This window comes from Theropithecus gelada, chromosome 12 (assembly GCF_003255815.1).
Source record: "Theropithecus gelada isolate Dixy chromosome 12, Tgel_1.0, whole genome shotgun sequence".
NCBI classification, from domain to species: Eukaryota; Metazoa; Chordata; class Mammalia; order Primates; family Cercopithecidae; genus Theropithecus; species Theropithecus gelada.
Window position 1 is genome coordinate 59,272,885 of NC_037680.1, and position 18,502 is coordinate 59,291,386.

At 39.2% G+C, this 18,502-nt stretch overlaps 1 protein-coding gene across 2 annotated transcripts in view; it reads right to left on the reverse strand.

Moving 5' to 3' along the window:
- Nucleotides 1–17,626, reverse strand: part of FRZB (frizzled related protein) — a 31,393-nt gene extending 13,767 nt beyond the window's left edge. For both annotated transcript variants that reach the window (XM_025404850.1, XM_025404849.1), the window contains exons 1-2: nucleotides 16,176–17,626; nucleotides 8,673–8,720 (exon numbers count right to left, since the gene is read on the reverse strand). In XM_025404850.1, the coding sequence (XP_025260635.1) occupies nucleotides 8,673–8,720; nucleotides 16,176–16,653 (526 nt within the window). In that variant the 5' untranslated portion in view covers nucleotides 16,654–17,626. The remainder of the gene's footprint in view (nucleotides 1–8,672; nucleotides 8,721–16,175) is intronic.
- Between the last annotated feature and the right edge of the window lie 876 nt (nucleotides 17,627–18,502).

Sequence of the window (18,502 nt, forward strand, 5' to 3'; positions counted from 1 at the left end):
GTGGGCATGTAAGTATAGAAAGTATAAAGCAGTTATTTCATCAAGTAGAAAGGCAAACTTTTATAGTGGGTAAGAATGCTTGGCAATCTTGATTGTCTATTTGAATTTTCTATCTTGAACTTAAAGTGAAACCAATCACCTCAGTTGAGTAATTTTCTCAAATAACTGGAGCTGGGATTTGCCAGATGAGTATGGAAGAGGAAGAGAAAGCAAAGAAGTTGAGGGTATTTTCAAGGGTATCAGTATTGCAGTAGACCATGACATCTGACATAGACAAGAAGGCCAGAGGCTTAGCAGATAGTAAGTGGCAGCTGATGGATAGGTAATCTCAACATGGTGGAGGGGGGGAAAAAGGCAGCAGTGATGATACTGCAACAAATCATCTGGAATGAAAAGAGACAGCAGGCAAAGAGTGGGATTCTTAGAATTAATATTACAATGCTAGCACCTCTGCAGCATTAGAATTAATATTACAATGCTAGCACCGCTGCTAGCAGCACTGCAAGGCCCAGAACTGCTCATGGAAGTGAGTGGCTGGGGTAGAACAAACAAGCAGGTTAGTAAAGTGAAGAAATCAATGCACTAGATGGATCATCTGCCTTATCATGGCAGCTATCAAAACAGCAGCAGGAATGGATGCCATTGTGGAACTTGTTCAGATAGCCCTTAAACAGAAGATGGGCAATATACCAGTTGGCCATTCAGAAGGTCAATTCCACTATCCTTCTAGAAACAAGGCGATGGTAAAACATCCCTAGATTCCACCCCATGAAACACATTCCCTCTTCTCAAAATTGCAAGTCATCAAATGGACACTTAATGGAAAATCGACTGGGTCTCATTGTTCCTAGGACAGTAACAAACAAACAAAACACCAGAACCCTAGAGTCCTGATGTCAATGATGAAAGGGAAAAAAATCAACAACAACAACAACAACAACACAACTCCTGCAGATTCAGAAATCAACTATATTAAACTAGGAACCATATTAAGGAGGTTTGAATTTAGAAGTCATATGGGTATTATGCTCATACAAGGGTGTACTTTTACACAATTAGAAATAAAATAAAATAACGCACAGAACTCAAAGTCTCAGAAATGCCATGGTATGCCAAAGTGGCCAGTCCCGAGTGTGTACAGTAAGCTTCCATTCACATGAAGCTGAATAACGACACCCATCTATGGCAATGAAAATCAGAACTGTGCTTGCCTCAGGACAGAATGGATGATTGGACACCAGGCAATTTAAAGAAATGTTCTTTATCTTGATCTGGATGATGATTACATAAGTATATACATTTGTCAAAATTTAAATGCAGCATACACTGAAGATTTGTAGTATTTTACTGTAATTATTCCTTAATAAAGTCCTATTAACATACAAATAAGACATTTCTTTCATTTTTTTATTAAAAAAAAAGGTGTCTTGACTTAGCAACCATTCATTACATATTTAAAACAATATTTATTTCCTAAACCTATACACAGGGCAAAGAATATCATATTAAATTTTATTTTGGATTACACCAGTATATGGAAAATGTGATGGAGTTGACTGGTGAACCTAGGTGATATAATAAGGCTCTAAAAAGTAAAAGTAACATTTGCTCAACTTAGCTGTAAAAACAAACCTCAAATATTGTAATAAAGGACTCAATTCATAGTAATTTCAGTTTGTAAAAGAAATTGCTTAAGACTAACAGAACTAACACTGTATTAATAAGAAAAGGAAATTCAGTTTATTCTTTTTTGTCTTCGGAAAATTTCAAATAAACTGCCTTTCACAAGTTTTCTGGATCCAAGAGTTATTCAGAATATCCAAAATATAGAAAGAGTCAATACAATTCTGCTTGTTTTCCCTCATGACTTCTGAAGTGTTGTTTTGTGATAGACTCTAAGGAAGTCAATTAACAAAAAGAAAAGGGGGCTTCACAGCCTTTAGAAGATCATGTGTCCACTCAATGCCAAGTACATTGAAAAGAGGTGAAAGAAAAGGGTGTGCCAGTCACCTATTTGCTCTTTCATTCCATGTCCTTGGCACATATTGTGCCTGATACAAGTAAGTGTCCCTTACATTTTTTATTACAACATAATAGATGGACATATTTTCAAGGTACATTGATATTTTCGTACATTCACATAATGTGCAAAGATCAAGTTAGGGTAATATCCACCACATTAAACATTCCTTTTTATGTTATGAACATGTGAATTATTGTACATATTGAAATGTACAAATAGATTATTGTTAACTATAGTCTCCACACTGATATATCAAACACTAGGTCTTCCTCCTAACTAACTGTATATTTGTCCTCATTAATCATCCTCTCTTCATTCCCTCCTCCACGTTACCCTTCTCAGCCTCTGGTAACCACAAATCTACTCTCTAGCTCCGTGAGATTCACTTTTCTTTTTTAGCTCCCACATATGAGTGAGAATGTGTGATATTTGTCTTTCTGGGCTTGGCTTATTTCACTTAACATAATGACCTCCAGTTCCATTTTCCTTCGAATGACAGGATTTCACTTTTTTTATACCTGAATAATATGTCATTGTGTATATATATATCGCATTTTCTTTATTCATTCATCCACTAATAAGCACTTAGGTTGATCCCACATTTTGGCTATTGTGAATAGCGTGGCAGTAAACATTGGAGTACAGATATTCTTCAATGTATTAATTCCCTTTCTTTTGGATATATACCCAGTAATGAAACTGCTAGATCATATGGTAGTTCTATTTTTAGATTTTGAAAAACTCCCTATTGTTTTCCATAGTGGCTGTACTAATTTACATTCCCACCAACAGTGTACTAGAGTTCCCCTTTTTCCACATCCTCGCTAGCATCCATTATTCCATCTTTTTGACAAAAGCCATTCAAACTGGGGTGAGATATCTCATTGTGGTTTTGATTTGCATTTATCTAATTAGTGATGTTGAAAATTTTTTCATATACCTGTTGGTCATTTGTATGTCTTCTTTTGAGAAATGTCTACTCAGATCTTTTGCCCATTTTTAGATTATTTGTTGTTTTTTGTTTTGTTTTTGCTATTGAATTGTCTGAGTTGCTTATATATTCTGGTTATTAAGCTCTTGCCAGATAGTTTGCAAATATTTTCCCTCATTCTATGGATTGTCTCTTCACTTTGTTGATTGTTCTGTTTGATGTGCAGAAGCTTTTCAGCTGGACTGGTCATTACATTTCTAATGAATGGTGAGATCGATGGACTAAAACCAAATAAAGTTTCAGTACTAGGGACTTAGAAAAGCAATGATGTCACATACTTAAATGAGGAAGTTACAAAAGAGAAAGTTTTAATTAAAAGATTACTTCAGGGCTAGGCGCAGTGGCTCCTGTCTATAATCCCTGGGAGCACTCTGGGAGGCTGAGGCAGGTGGGTCACCTGAGATCAGGAGTTAGAGACCAGCCTGGCCAACATGGCGAAACCCTGTCTCCACTAAAAATACAAAAATTAGCCAGGTGTGGTGGCAGGTGCCTATAATCACAGCTACTCGGGAGGCTAAGACAGGAGAATTGCTTGAACCCAGGAGGCAGAGGTTGCAGTGAGCTGAGATCGTGTTATTGCACTCCAGCCTGAACAACAGAGCGAGACTCCATCTCAAAAAAAAAAAAAAAAAAATTACTTCAGTAATTAAATACATTATTTTTGAAGTACCCAAAGAGTACCCAGGTAGAAGTGTTACTGGAGGGAAACGTGGTTCTAGAGAGTAATCACAACTGGAGTCATAAAAGTGACAATTCAGCCTATGTAGCTTGATGAACTCCAACAGAGGAATCCCTATGAGGAGAGAAGAACAGAAGCCAAGCACAGAGCCTCAGTGACTGTCTACAGCTGAGGGACAGGCGGAGAACTAGGACAATTGGGATAATAGCTCAAGCAGAGGAATACTTAGGAAAGAGAACTGGTCAAAAGTATCAGTTGTTGCAAAAGTAATGGGGAAAAAATCCTATAGTTTTAAGCTACTGTATAATCACAAAAATACTATTTGTCTATCATATTTTTTTTTCCAATAAGGTGTAGAAGTTGGCTCTACAGTCAGTAAACATTTGTACCAAAGAAAAAAACTGAATTCCTTCCCAAAATTGATAGTAAGCCAAAAGGGAGGAAAGAAGTTTAAGAGAAAGAAAGAGAGGGAATGGGTCTATACCACCCAAGCTAAGCATAAATCATGTCAGCAAAAGAGGGAGTGGCTGGGCAGGCCTGGCAGCTGCAGTCACCAGGAATCTCCAGTTGCTCAGTGGCCACCAGGCAGCTACCCAGAGGAGCTTCTCCAGAGCACCTTTGGAACACGGCCAAGAAGAGGTTAGTGAAAACTCTGGGAGAGCATCTGACTTACACTAATTTTTCCCTAATTTAAGATAAATCAGAAGGGAACTCAGAGATCAATACAATCTGATTTTATATTAGGAAACAGGCCCCAAGATATAATTTGGTCACACTTGTATATTTAGTGTCAGAATTTACCAACTCTATCTCCACTCTGGAGAAATTTGTGTTTTTCAAACGTAAACGTTCATAAATTGGTCACATCACAAAGCAGAAAATCGGAAGAATTACTTTTTGGAATTATTTTAATTTTTTTTAAAAAAAACCCTTTACATTGGACCACTTGAATATCTGCCTTAATTTTCCATGTGCTGATTTGATAAATCAAGTGACTAGGTGAAACAGAACAAAAATTGTTTTCCTCCATATTCCATGCTATGGAAATAAAGAGCATCTATTCCTTATTACAATAGTGGATTTGCAACAGTAAAACTACAATTGGATGGTGTTCAGAGTCATTATCTCAAAAAAAAGAAAAAGAAAAAATTGTTAAGCTTTGAGGCAAAGAATAAATTAACTAGAGTGAAAGAATTTCTTTTCCAAATTCCAGACAGAAACAGCTTGACACTTTGGAAAGAGGTCCTTATGTGGGTTACAGTGTTTTCCTGCCTTCCTCATTTCCTGTTTTATCATGATCAACCTCAGCTGTTTTATTTCTCCAAAGCATACATTTTTTAGTGTGAACAAATTATATTTTCTTTTCAGAACATGTGAATATGTTAGTGTTTTTTTCACAAACAGAATGAGCTTTGGTTTTGCCTATTTGTTTTCATCACTCTCATTATACAGAGAACTGGAAAATATTTTTGAAAGAGGAACAGTAAACAGTGACTCTGAGAAGACCACATTGGTTCTAGGTAGTTTTACATGTTGAACTTTTTTTTTGTATATTGTTGATAGTGTTGTTGACGTATTTCCTTTCTTTCACACATTGAAGTGCTATATTACTCTAACCATAACTTTGGAACAAATTGGAAACATATACACGTCTTTGACCAGAAATTTTGACTCACCAATTGCATTTTTATACAAATGAGCTTTTCAGTTTGGGTTGAGAAAACACAATAGAAGGAGTGACCCTTCAAATAGCAACATTACTGGACACCAATGATTTCCAACTGATTTGATGATAGTGAAAAACATTACCAATTACATAAAGCAACAAAACAATTCTAAAATAATTTTAATTTACTTATGTTTTTAATGGGATAATTATTTGTTGGGACACTTTTGATAGACATTCCCTCAGATCAAACACGCCACCCTGGTAAGATTCAGTGGAAGTCAACAAACTGTCCCAATGTAATGAAAGTTGATATTTCAAACATATTTACAACTTAATAAACTAAATGTTTCATTTCCACAGATAAGACACCTTATAAGGCCGGACTTACTGACCAAAATCAGTGGGAAATACTAGAGGAAAGTGGAATGGAATATATGGTACTCATTGCAGCTATCATATTGTAGAACCAAATGCAGCATTAGTCATAGTAACAAAAACTGAAAACAACTCAAATATCCAGGAACATTAGAATGAATAAAGTGTACCACATTCAATGATAGAATTCAATATAGCAATTAAAGTGAAAAACTACTGCTATACACAGCCTAATGAAAAGCAAAGGAAGTCACATGCATATACAAAAATACATAGTGTAGAATTCCATTTATATAAAGTTCAAGATCAGGCAAAATGAATCTATAGTACTAGAATTCCTGGTAGTAGTTACCTTGGAAAAGAAGGGTGGGGGTAGTGACTTGGAGGCTTCTGGAGTGCTGGTAATGTTATATATCTTGGTTGCAGAGATATTTTACTTTGTGAAAATGCACATTTATGATTTGTGCACTTTTCTGCATGCACATTATACTTTAATGGTTTATTTTATGGTAAGATGGAATAAGTAGATTCCATCTTGTTTCTCCCACTGAAAGCAGATCTGAAACCTGAACAGAGTGCATGAAGCAGCAACATAAGAACTTTAAAAGGAAATACAAGCATAATAGGAAGACTGGGGGGAAAATAACACCATAAAACTAATAGTGGGCTCATCATTTTTTCCCTCCAGTATCCACCAGTCTGGTGTCAACACAGCCTGTATCCTAGAGGTAAGCATTGTGCAGACAGAGTACACTCCAGGAGAAGCCCTCTAGTTCTAGCTCAAGAAGTGGAAAGGATCTCTAACATATTGGCCTCTTGCATTCCATTCCTCAAGGCATCCTGGGACTGTGGTAACAGCAACAATTGCAACAAGGGAGACCCTCAGGAGCCCAAAACTCTGATGAAGGAGAGAACCTTACTATCTGATTGGAGGACTTGTAGTTCCAAAAGACTGGGGCAAAGCCCCATTACTTTCTCTCTTTCTCTCTCTCTCTCTCTCTCTCTCTCTCTCTCTCTCTCTCTCTGTCCTCCCACCACTTGGCCCCATACGAAGGAGCAGTCACAAGAAGCAAATCACAGAGTGGGATAAAGCTCCAGCTTTCTAGCCAAAGGACCAAAACAGGGGAATTCCAAGGAACTGAAAAGTGCCAAGGAGATCAGAGAGAGAAAGGAGCCTGGGAAAGGATTTTGTAAAGCTGTTTATGAACTACTGAACTCACCCCTGGGCATGTGTGACTCTGACATAAAACAGTATATCACAGAATTCAAAAACTGCACTGTGGGATAAAGTATTGCTCTGACTTCATACTGGCCACTGAGTGGTGTACACATGGGATAGATATGGAAGGTACTTCAAAGGCTTTGGAAATGGAACTGACATTGAAATCATAATCCACAGAAGACTAGTCAGAATTTGCAGCCTAATCATAACTAGGTTACCTGTTGCTAAAATTGAAAAAAGCAACAAAATCAACATTTTTCCATATAACTTTAAGTAAACAAGACCCAAAGCTCTATTGCATGATATTCAAAATGTCCAGGATTCAATCCAAAATTATTCTACACATGAAGAATTAGGGGGGGAAAAAAAGTTGACTTGAGTGGGACAAGACAATTAGTTGACACAGATGACTTTACAGTAGCTATCATTAAAATCCCTGACAAATTAAGGGTGAATACCCTTGAAATAAATGGAAAGATAGAAAATCTTACCAAAGAAATACAAAGCATAATGAACAATCAAATGGAACTTTTAACTTTGAAAAAGCTACTAACAAATAAAAAACTAACTGGATGTGCTTCAGACAGTAGGAGATTGAACATGACCAACGAAAGAGTCAATGAACTTGTAGCTAGGCCAATAGAAATTACCTAACCTAAACAAGAGAGAAAAAAGATTAGAAGAAAAAGTTAACAGAGCCTCTAGAGTCTGTGGAACAATATCAGAAGATCTAACATTCATATCATCATAGGAGAGACTATTGTGTAAAAAGCAAGTATTTGAAGAAATAATTCCTAAGCACTTCTCAAATTTGGCTAACATTATAAGTTTATAGATTCAAGAAGCTCAGTTAACCCTAAATAGGGTAAACTCAAGGAATCAATGCTCAGACATGTAATAATTAAAGTGCTAAAAACTAAAGACACAGAAAAAAATATCAAATGCAACCAAAGAAAACTGATGTATTACTTACAGGGAAATAATTATTTGCAAGATGGCCAATTTTCCATGAAAAACATTGAAGACAGAAGGAAGTGGAATATTTTTTATGCGCTAAATGTACTGTAAACCTAGAATTCTGTATGCAGTGAAAATATCCTTTAGGAATGAAGGTGAAATGAGGATATTTACAGGTAAAGGAAAAAAGAAGTTCTTGCCAGCAGTACTGCTTTAAAACAAGTACAAAAAATACTTAAGAAAAGTTCTTCAGACAAAAGTTCTGTCTGAAGAACAGAAGAGAAAGAATGAAGGAAGCATGGAATGTTGGAAAAGAAGGAAGAATAATAGAAATTAAAACATCCGTATAAATACAGTAGGCTACTGTTCTCAAGTTGTTTAAAAGATAAGTAAGGGTTGAAAGAAAAAATACAAAATTATCTCATGAGGATATATATGTATCTGTCATACATGCGTGTGTGTGTGTGTGTGTGTAAGAGAGAGAGAGAGACTCAATTCAAAAGAAAGAAGGGAATGTCAATAAAAAGGAGAGGGCACAAACAGAAAATGAAACAGTAGAAAAGGTCAATTTTACTACATGCTAATTTTAAAAATAAAATTAATATAAATAAGGAAATTTTAAAAAGTGTATATTTACAAAAAGTTTACTTGTAAAATATAGGGCACAAGCTTCCCCAAGAATGACTTGAGTATCTAGATTATATCAATGACTAATCTGACCACAAATGAAAACCAGGAAGATAATGATATACTCACCACTGCTTGCCCCTCTACAGTTTCCATTACTAGAATCCATAGGAAAATCTGAAAGGAAGTGACAGGACAAAGAACCATAACATATTTGTTTTATTTCAAGAATTCCTAAAGATAAAAATCTAACTCAGCCCCAAGTTTGATTTGGGTAAGAATCCAATTGTCTGAAGGAAGTAGACTCTTATTAATGTCATGAGGTTGGCATTCTTATCGTTTGTGGGCTTTGGGTATGGGTGAGATCTATTTTTTCATGTGGTTATAAGGAAATACTCTTCTGAATACTCATCAACTGTGCATAAAATTTTAGAATAATTTATTTGAATTTCACAAAATTTATAAATGATAAGCATCCTATCACAATCAAACCTATGCAAATATTAGGCACTCATCCAACACTTATGACTTGATGACAAAAAGAACCAAACACATCTTCAATAAATAGACATATCACACTGAACTGGTATATATTTAAATCCTTAGTTCCTAAACGAACACTCAGAAATCATTCTCATGTCCTTTAACTGCAGGCTAAATAGTTCTTCAGTCGAAAAGAAACCTACTATTTAGGGACTATTCAAGCCAGTGCAATTTATAGATGCGACAACAATTAGAAATTGCTATTGATTCTTTCTATGATGCCGTAATCCCAGAAAATGGTAATGATAAAGGTTTTCTGTGTTCTAATTAAGAAAGCAGCCTCTAATGAATAATACTTAGTGTATCAGCAGAGCTCCATGCTGAGAGATGCTGGACCTAGCAATATATCTTTATCGACACTCCAATTCAGTACTTTTATGAGTTTTACATTTGTAGTAACACTTTATGCTAAACTAGTTTAATGCCTCTATTTATTCTCAGAGAAAATAGTATTCTTCCTTTGTCCTTTTTGTTTATAAGTCCTATCAGGAATAAATTAAACAAGGGGTTAATACTATTTTAGGACAATAACTCCCACAATTACAATTAATGAATTACTTTCCCAGGTTTAGTAATCATCTGCAAGTATTTAAAAAGCAACATCCAAGAAAAGATAGCAGTCAGCAAACAAACAGATAAGCAGGTAACAAACACTAATTCTAAAACATTTGCCTCAACTTGGGCATAAACTATTAATTACTAATACTTTCATTATATTCAAACATTCATTCATGATAAATGTACCCAAGTATTACAGTAACGTGCTAGTGGTTTTTCTATTTCTGAATAATCATATGATAAAATGCATACAAAAATAATGTCTTTATAAAGGAAGAAATTATGTTGGCCCACATTTGAAATGTTTATTATTCAAAGGTAGAAATAAGAGTGAAAAATGAAACTTTGCTTGGTAAAAGGGAATCACTTCAAAATAGCTAAGCCAAGGAGACTGTTTTACATCTTTCATTCTTCAAAGGAAAATGTTTCTACACTTTTACAAATGCTTAGAAGTCAACTGTTAGAACTGAAAGACAGAAAACAAAAAGTTTCTAATAATTGATCAGAAAAATATTATCAGAAAGTTAAACTCAGGAATTCTAACAACAAATTACCTTAAATGAAAATAGATATTATTAGTAAGTTTTATGCCCCAGGATTTCTAGTGGAGGTCACAGAGGTTTCCAGAGGAGTCCTAAGGAGTTAGGAAATGTAGGGAGAGCTTTCCAGATAGAGAATAGCATTGCAAATGTACTGGGGTGAGATGCCTGCAAACGTGGCTGAAACGAGACCAGTCTAAACAGAGAGAAACAAGCTAGAGGAGTCAGAAGGGTGAAATCACGCAGGCCAGAGGAAGACACCCAAGGATTTTAAGCAAGAGATTTGCATTTCAGAAAAAATATCTATTGGAATATGGAGGGGAAACACTGGAGATAAGAGAGACCATTATTATCCTATGGCCATAATCCCAGTGAGAAATGGTGAGGTCCAAACTAAGAAAGTAGCATTAGAGAGGGAGGGAAGGGAATTTGAGTCAGAGTAGACCCAACAGCATGTGATATCTATTGAGTGAGGGGAATGAGGAAAAAGGTAGAATCAAGACTGCTTCCCACAGCCAGGTGCAGTGGTTTACACCTGTAATCTCAGCACTGTGAGGCCAAGGTGGGCAGATCACCTGAGGTCAGGAGTTTGAGACCAGCCTGGTCAACATGGCGAAAACCCATCTCTAACAGAAATACAAAAATTAGCTGGGCGTGGTGGCATGCCCCTGGAGTCCCAGCTATTCAGGAGGCTGAGGCAGGAGAACTGCTTGAACCTGGGAGGCAGAGGTTGCAGTGAGCCAAGATCATGCCACTGCACTCGAGCCTGGGTGACAGAGTGAGATTCTGTCTCAAAAAAAAAAAAAAAAAAAAGACTGCCTCCCAGGCCTGGACTACTGAAGTATGGTGGTACCTTTCAACAATATAGAAAATGCTAGAAAGAAACAAGTGTATGACGATGGGGAAATGATGAGTTCACTCTGGGGCATGCTAAGACAGAGAGAATAGGGACATGAGAATCTGGAATGTATAATCTCTACTATCTCAAAATTGCAGTGAAGTCAGAATCTCTTATCTCTTTGAATCCATTTTCTAGAAACCACCTTTTATTCTCTTAAGCCATATATAAGCTGACTTCAAAATACAATGAGAAAACCTTTGTTCCTTTAACTGCAACCTGCTAGGCAAAGAATAACAGATTCTCTAGAAAGTTAGGAATTATATTTCTTAAGGGAGGAAGTGTAGTGTAGAACAGGCTCTGCTTTGAATTCTCTTTTTCTTACTAGCTCTGCTAACTCGGACAGTCACTTCGCTTCTCTACATGCCTTGGTTTCCTTTTCTCCAAAATGGGAATAATAGCCCCTACCATGTGGTCATGAGAATTAAGTGAATGTGCAAAATGCACTCATGACAGCACCTAGAATGTAAGTGTTGGTTGCTTTTATTGTGATGCTAATGGTTCCTGTCCTCAGGATGACACGTCCTCTCCCCAATGATGTTGTTAAACATTTATATTGTGCTTTACCGTTTATCAGTAATTTCATGTTAATATTTCTTTTGTTCTTCACAGTCCTCAATCAATGTCAATGTCAAGTGACTAGTTCAATGTACAAAATTAATGGCAAATCTAGAATTCCAACTAAGGGCCTGTAACTCTAAAAGTGTGGTTTTTCCTAAATTGAGGAGATGTAGCCAATTCTTAATTATTCAAAACTATGTCTATCTGTTAGCTCTTGGTCTCCTCATTCTAGACTCAAAGTAGAACCAGAAGAGCCAAATATAACCTAATCAGTTTCACAGTTTGTAGCAACAACTATCTGAAGGTTTAGTGGGAATGAGATAAAAAGTAAATTATTAAAATAAGATTTGGAGATGACATAAGATTACTCCTGATAATGGGGGTTGCTCTAAATAAATTAAACACTATTAGTATAACACTGAGATACCCTTCCCTAATCCATCCAGAGTGCCTTTCAGAATTTTACACAATGAAGGATCCTGAGAAGCATGTTTTCCCTTTCATTCTAATCTAAAATTTCCATTTCTCCTTTCCATTTTCCTCCTCATATCACACTAAATAATTCTTCCTTCTTGGTACTTGGCCCCTCAAATATTTGTAGACCAGGGCTAAAGAAAAGACTGCCTGTTTCTCTGGGAGTGGAGAAATGATTAAATGGCAGCTCCTGCATATGAAAGTTGGCACGGCTCTGCCAGGAGAGAGAAGGCCTGCAGAAACGCGTTGAGCAAGAGCTGGGGAGAAAAGTTAGCACTGCCACAGAAGCCAGCACTGACTGAGGAATGATTATGAAGCCCTTGGCACGGCAAACTGTAGGTGTTGTGGAAATAGCTGTGAAATATCATACCATAAATTTTCTTAACTGCTTGATTCCTGGGTTTCTGAGATAAATTATTTGTAATTAACTCATCCATCAGACTCATTCTTTTTTCTGTCGCTCCCAAAGGGATCTGCTCTTGAGCCTGAGGTCTAGGTCAATTTGTGTAAAATGAAATACTACCTTTATATTTTTAGAAGAAATAAGATTTGTTTTTTCCAGTTAGGTCCCAGTGTAAAGCTTTTTTGTTTTGTTCTTCCCCAGAGATGAACTAATAAAAGTTCTAGGCTGCATCTGCATTTACCAACATAACCATTTCAAAAACAAAATAGAAAATGTTAGTCAATTTGTTTTAACAGTGATAATAGTAAAACAGCAGCAGCAATTTTTTCAGTGCTTACTAGGTACTAAAGCAATGCTTTATATGCTGTTTAATTTCTTTTCTTTTCTTTGAAACAGAGTCTGGCTCTGTCACTCAATCTGGAGTACAGTGGCGCCATCTCAGGTCACTGCAACCTCCGCCTCCCGAGTTCAAGTGAGTCTCCTGCCTCAGCTTCCTGCAGTAGCTGGGACTATAGGCGTGTACCACCATCCCAGGCTAATTTTTGTATTTTCAGTAGAGACAGGGTTTCACCATGTTGGCCAGGCTGGTCTCTACTCCTGACCTCAAGTGATCCACACGCCTTGGCCTCCCAAAGTGCTGAGATTACAGGAGTGAGCCACTGCACCAGCTTTAATTTCATCTTTACCATGCCCTTGGGATGTAGATAGTTTTGTCCTGATTTTACAGATAAGAAAACTTTGAATTACAGAGGTCATATAAATTTCCTAAAACAATAGTTGATGTGGGGGCAGAGTCATTCAACACCTGGTTTGCCCCACTCCAAGCCTATCCTCTTTACTCACCATACAATATTAAGGATTTGACTGAATGTCATCACTAACTTGCTGAATGACTAAATTGAGCTGAGTTTTCAGATAATCAGTTGTACATGTAGTCACACTATAGCAAATATAAAATGTGTAAGATGAATAATAATGGCCAGGATGGAACACGTTCTTTTCAAAACTATGTTTACCCTTAGTATTTTGAAAGGAAAAAAGTAGTTTCAAGCATTACTCCATTTCAATAAGACTGCTTTGGAAAAGGTCCTAAGCTTTATTGTTTGTGGAGTCATGATATACTATGAGAGAACAGATGAATGGGTAGGATTTGAAAATCCTCTTGGCATAGAAAGAATTTGAAATATTGTCCTATTTTATTCAGGGAGACCTCATTTTTGTATCTAGTTGGACAGATACTAGTCAAAAGACACAGGGATTCTGTTTATACCCAAATGAACAAGAAAAAAACCTTGCTTTGTGAACTATCACTTCCCACTGAATCAAAGAGTATATTGGATATTGCATCGTAAATTACACTGGCCACATGTGGTAGTTCCTAAGTAATTCCAGGTGTCTGACAGTTTGACCCAGCATAGGGAATGTAATTTTCAACAAGCTGGCCCTGGAAGCCAGGAGACCCTTCAGGCTACAATCTACCCACTTCATTCTCAATTCCCACCTCCCCACACCTTTCAGCTCCCCTTGCCACCACAGCCTCTGGTTCACACTGAAGCTTATGGAAAGGAGCAGGAACGCCATCACTAACTATGATTCCAACTACCACCTATTTTTCTAGCAAGGATGCTGTCAGTAAAGCAAATATTCTGGCATTTTAAAGAAGCTTAGAAATCAGGTCCCATGAACTGACAAATTGTTTCCATGCATGTCCTATTTGAGTGCTTCAGTGAGGCAACTGTTTCTATGTTTGTTCCACAAAGATGGGTAACTCAGGGACACTTAATGAAACTGCTTCCCATCCATATTGACTATGGCTTTTTGAGAGCCATTAACCTTGCCAAACCTCACTCACTCTAGGTCCACCTCTAAGGGAGGTTTAAGAGCAAGTTTTGTGCTTTACGAGGAGGAATGCATTTCAGCCTGAACCACTGCCACCTCATTCCTAGCCCTTGGCCTGAGAGGAGCACTTGCATTTAACTGATTCTAAGTGCCTGGCAAACCAGAGCGGCAACTGCACTGGGCACTTACAGACTTTGCAGTCTGTGACTTCAATGAGTACGAAGCCTCAAGCATGCTCTTTTAGCAAAGATTAATAAGGAATACATTTCTGTGATGATTTTACACAACCAGCTTTTGGTTCTTGATTAAAATCAAGAAGACAATAGGTATATTCAAAAAGTGATAAACTAAGCAAGGTCACCATTTAAAAAGTTCTTGAAATTTTTCTGTTTGCTTTTTTTCCTTTGGCTATTTTTACAATTACTTCTCTCTCACTTTGTTAAATGAGTCAATGTGCACAGAAAGTACTTTTTCCAAATCAATACCCTGATAACTAAGAATTACTACCTGGAAATGGACTGGGGACATGTGCCTAGACTGTGCAAGTTGAAAGAGGAAGGAAGTTGATGCCCAAGAAATAAACAGATGGAGGCAACCAAGTAATCAAGTCAACACATCTAAGAACAGAGTTGTTGGGGCGGGGTATGAAAGAGGACCGCTAGTGAAAAAGATTGCCTTCTTTGTAAAATATATGAAGGGTAAAAATTTGAGGTTTGGGTTAGTTGGTAGAAGTAATACTGAGTTAGAATTAAATGGACCATAATGAAGTAGGTTTAGTTGCAGTCTTAAAGTTACAAATGTCATAATTAGACTAAACACTAGTGAGAAAACAACTTGTGATTGACTCCATTAAATTTAGAGCTGCAATAAAGTTTTATGGTAGAAAAAGACTGAAATGACTGTGGTTGGTGCACACATGGAAAAGGAGCATGAAATAAGGTATTAAAGACAATTTTTTTCCCAAATATGAGAGTGGAATAAGGGGTGAGATTTAAAATAACATTACGTGAGTGTATGATAACACACCTTAAATATAATTCCTTTCATCTGTGTGCCACTTATAAAATGACTTGAAGGCGTGTGGGCATGTGAAAAGAGCCCAGTAATTTCAGCTCTATGGCAAGCACAGGAGCTAATTAACAGTGCATAGCAATGTTTCACAGTTGTTTCATTCTGGAATGGAAGAACAATTTATCTCATTGAAAGGAGGGGGAAATTTAAGGTGAAGGTAATTGCTCAAATTGAATCTTGAGCAAACACATACCCCTAACATCTGTCGGTTAGAGTAAGGTTATTGAAATTATCTTGGCATTTTTAATTAGAAGAAAATGGGGCTTCAGTTTTCTGTTTCCTCCATACAATCTTAACAAGCATCTAAGACACTAAAGATACAGAAACCTGATGACTGAGATTGCCTGAGAATCAGCAAAGAAAACCCAATGATTATAAACAAATTTTAAAAGAAAAAGAGCATCACTTTACTAAATGTGGCTACTTCCACATGTAAAGAGTTGAAGTGAAGGATTCCTGTGGAGTATAAGTGTGATGGGTTTGGAATGCATGGATTGTTTTAAAAAGATCACCTATTGGAACAGAGTGCAAGAATGCATCAGTGTGGAAGGTGATAAGGTGAGGGCTTTTTTTGTTTTTGTAAAAAGAAAGAAGAAAGAAGAAGGGTGTTTGATAGAGGAGCAGTTAAGGGAGAGATTAAGATAAGTGATCCGAAGAGAAAAAAATTAGAGTAAAGGCTAGTAACAAGGACTCCAAGAAGTGAGGAGGTGTAGGGTAAGGGAATGGTGGGCCGTGTCAAAACTCACCAGTTCCGTCCGCAGTAACGATGGCCTCGGGAGAGATGCAGACGCCCCGGTCGTACACCGGCAGCTCCTCGCAGGCCAGGCTCTCCGGCCACGAGTGGCGGTACTTGATGAGGATGGGCTCGCAGCCCTGCCGGGCCCGCTCGCACACAGACTTACAGGGCTTGATGGGCTCGTGCTGGAAGTCAATGGTGCAGATGGGGGCGTACATGGCACAGAGGAAGAAGAGCAGATCGGGGCTGCAGTGGGTGCCCAGCAGACCTTCGAACTGCTCGATGGCCAGGATGGCGTTGGCCTGAGTGCTGTGGTGCAGGTGGTTGGGCATCTTGGTCATGTTCCAGGGCAAGGACTTGCACAGGGGGATGCGGACGGGCTCACAGGCTGCAGCCCGAGCCCCGGGCACCCGGAGTAGGCAGAGAGCAGCCAGGGCAAGCAGCCCGGCCCTCAGCAGCAGCATCCCTCCCGGGCTGCCGCAGACCATGATCCCGGCAGGATGGGGCAGGGTGCAGCCGCGCAGTGGACGCCAAGAGGCCCGCTCCGCCGTCTCCGCCTCCCCCGCTGCAAGTGGACACAAGGATCTGGGAGTTTCTCCTCCCCCGGCAATCACCGCTTCCTTGGATCAAATTCCCCCAATGAGGTCCCACGAGCTTTACCGAGCTCCAGCCGCCGCCCCTGCCGCCCAGGCTGCTCTTTCCCAACTTCTAAGCCTTCGGAGGCAGCAGCATCTATTTATTCCTCTCCCTCTGGCAGAAGCATCAGACTTCGCAGATCAGTCAGATAAGAGGGACACGAGAGGAGGCGAGGAAGACATAAAAACAAAAGTAGAATTCAGCTGAGAGATAGTTGGAACTCTGGGGTGTCACGTCCCCTAGATCAAGCACACAAAAAGATGCTAAAGAAAGCATTAAATTCCCCAAAGTGAGGAGGACAGAGGGGTTGGGGAGAAAGAGGGAGGAAAAGCTCCTAATGGGAGAGAAGGGTGCAGTAAGAGTTTGCAAATCCTGTGGGCTAAGAGCTGCGGCCGCCGCTGCGACTGCGACCCTGGCTGGCAAGAGGGACGCTCGGGAGGAGCCTCGCCTGGAGGTCTGTGCCTCGGCCCCGGCAGCTCTGCACTTTCCTACCTCCGGCCCGAGAGGGAGCTCCGCCCCTGGGGCAGTCTCTGCCCTCCAGCACCAGCTGGTCTTCCCAAGAAAGGAGTGGGCGCCCGGGGGAGAGAAGGCCTGGGGGTCTCAGGCGGTGGGGCGCGAAGCCGTGCGAAGCTGTGAGAGTGCGAGACCCCAAGACAGCGCCCAGTCGATCCGCGCCCTCACACGAGGGAACCCGTCTTTGACCCCAGAGACGAGCCCCTAGCCCCTCACTCAAGAGCCCACCCCAACTCCCTACGGAAAAGTCCCCCTAGTTCCCCACTTGGGATCCCACCCGAGACCCTCCTTCCTGGAGGTATTTCCCTTAAGCAAACTGCAGCTTTTCCTTGCAATCACTGTCTCTGCAGAGAGTCATACCTGGTGGCCGAAAGGCTTAAGCAATGTCACTTTGTCCAAGTAGCGGAAAAGACAGACCCCTGCGAGCAGCGGTGGAGCCTTATCAACCCAGAGCTAGTGACTACAGAGCTCTCCATTTTCAATAACTGCGGGGGAGGAGGTGGGGGGGCGGGGGGAGGATTGCCTTTCAAAAAAGAAAGAAGGAAAGAAATGCTGCGCATGATTACAAATAGGCCACCAGAAGCAAGGAACAGGGGTTTTTTTTCTTCTATTTGTTTCCCCCAGTGGAATTAGAACTTCTGAGTTTTGCTCCTTAAGCATTAATACGGAAACTAACAGCTCTAATGCACTTGGACTTTTTTTTCCTTCTGATTTTGCTCACGAATAATATGGCAGATATTATCTGTTAATAACTCTTCTCAGCTACAATTTTGCCCGACACTTAAAAAAAAAAAACGTGTAGGAAAACGACATCACGCAGGTAATAATGATGATTATAACAACAATCAAACCCTTTCCATCCAGATGAGTTCAATCTGGAGGAGAAAATGGAAAACAGATCCCCTCCTGGTCTGCTCCTTCCACTAATGAGCCCCCCTTCCCCCACCTCCGCCCCACCCTCCCCTTTCAGCTTATATTGTAAATGGAATGACCTGCAGAGGCCTTCACACTATGCCCTCTCAATGGGAAATCACTGAGCAAAAGGATTGCCGAATGTCAGAAAACACAGCCTTCATTGAGAGAAGGAAACAAAACCTGAAGCAAAACAGGAAGTCACCTTTGCTCTGCATCACTGAAATATTTCTCTGCTTTAATTTAGCCATCTCTCACCGTCCATAACAAGCAGAG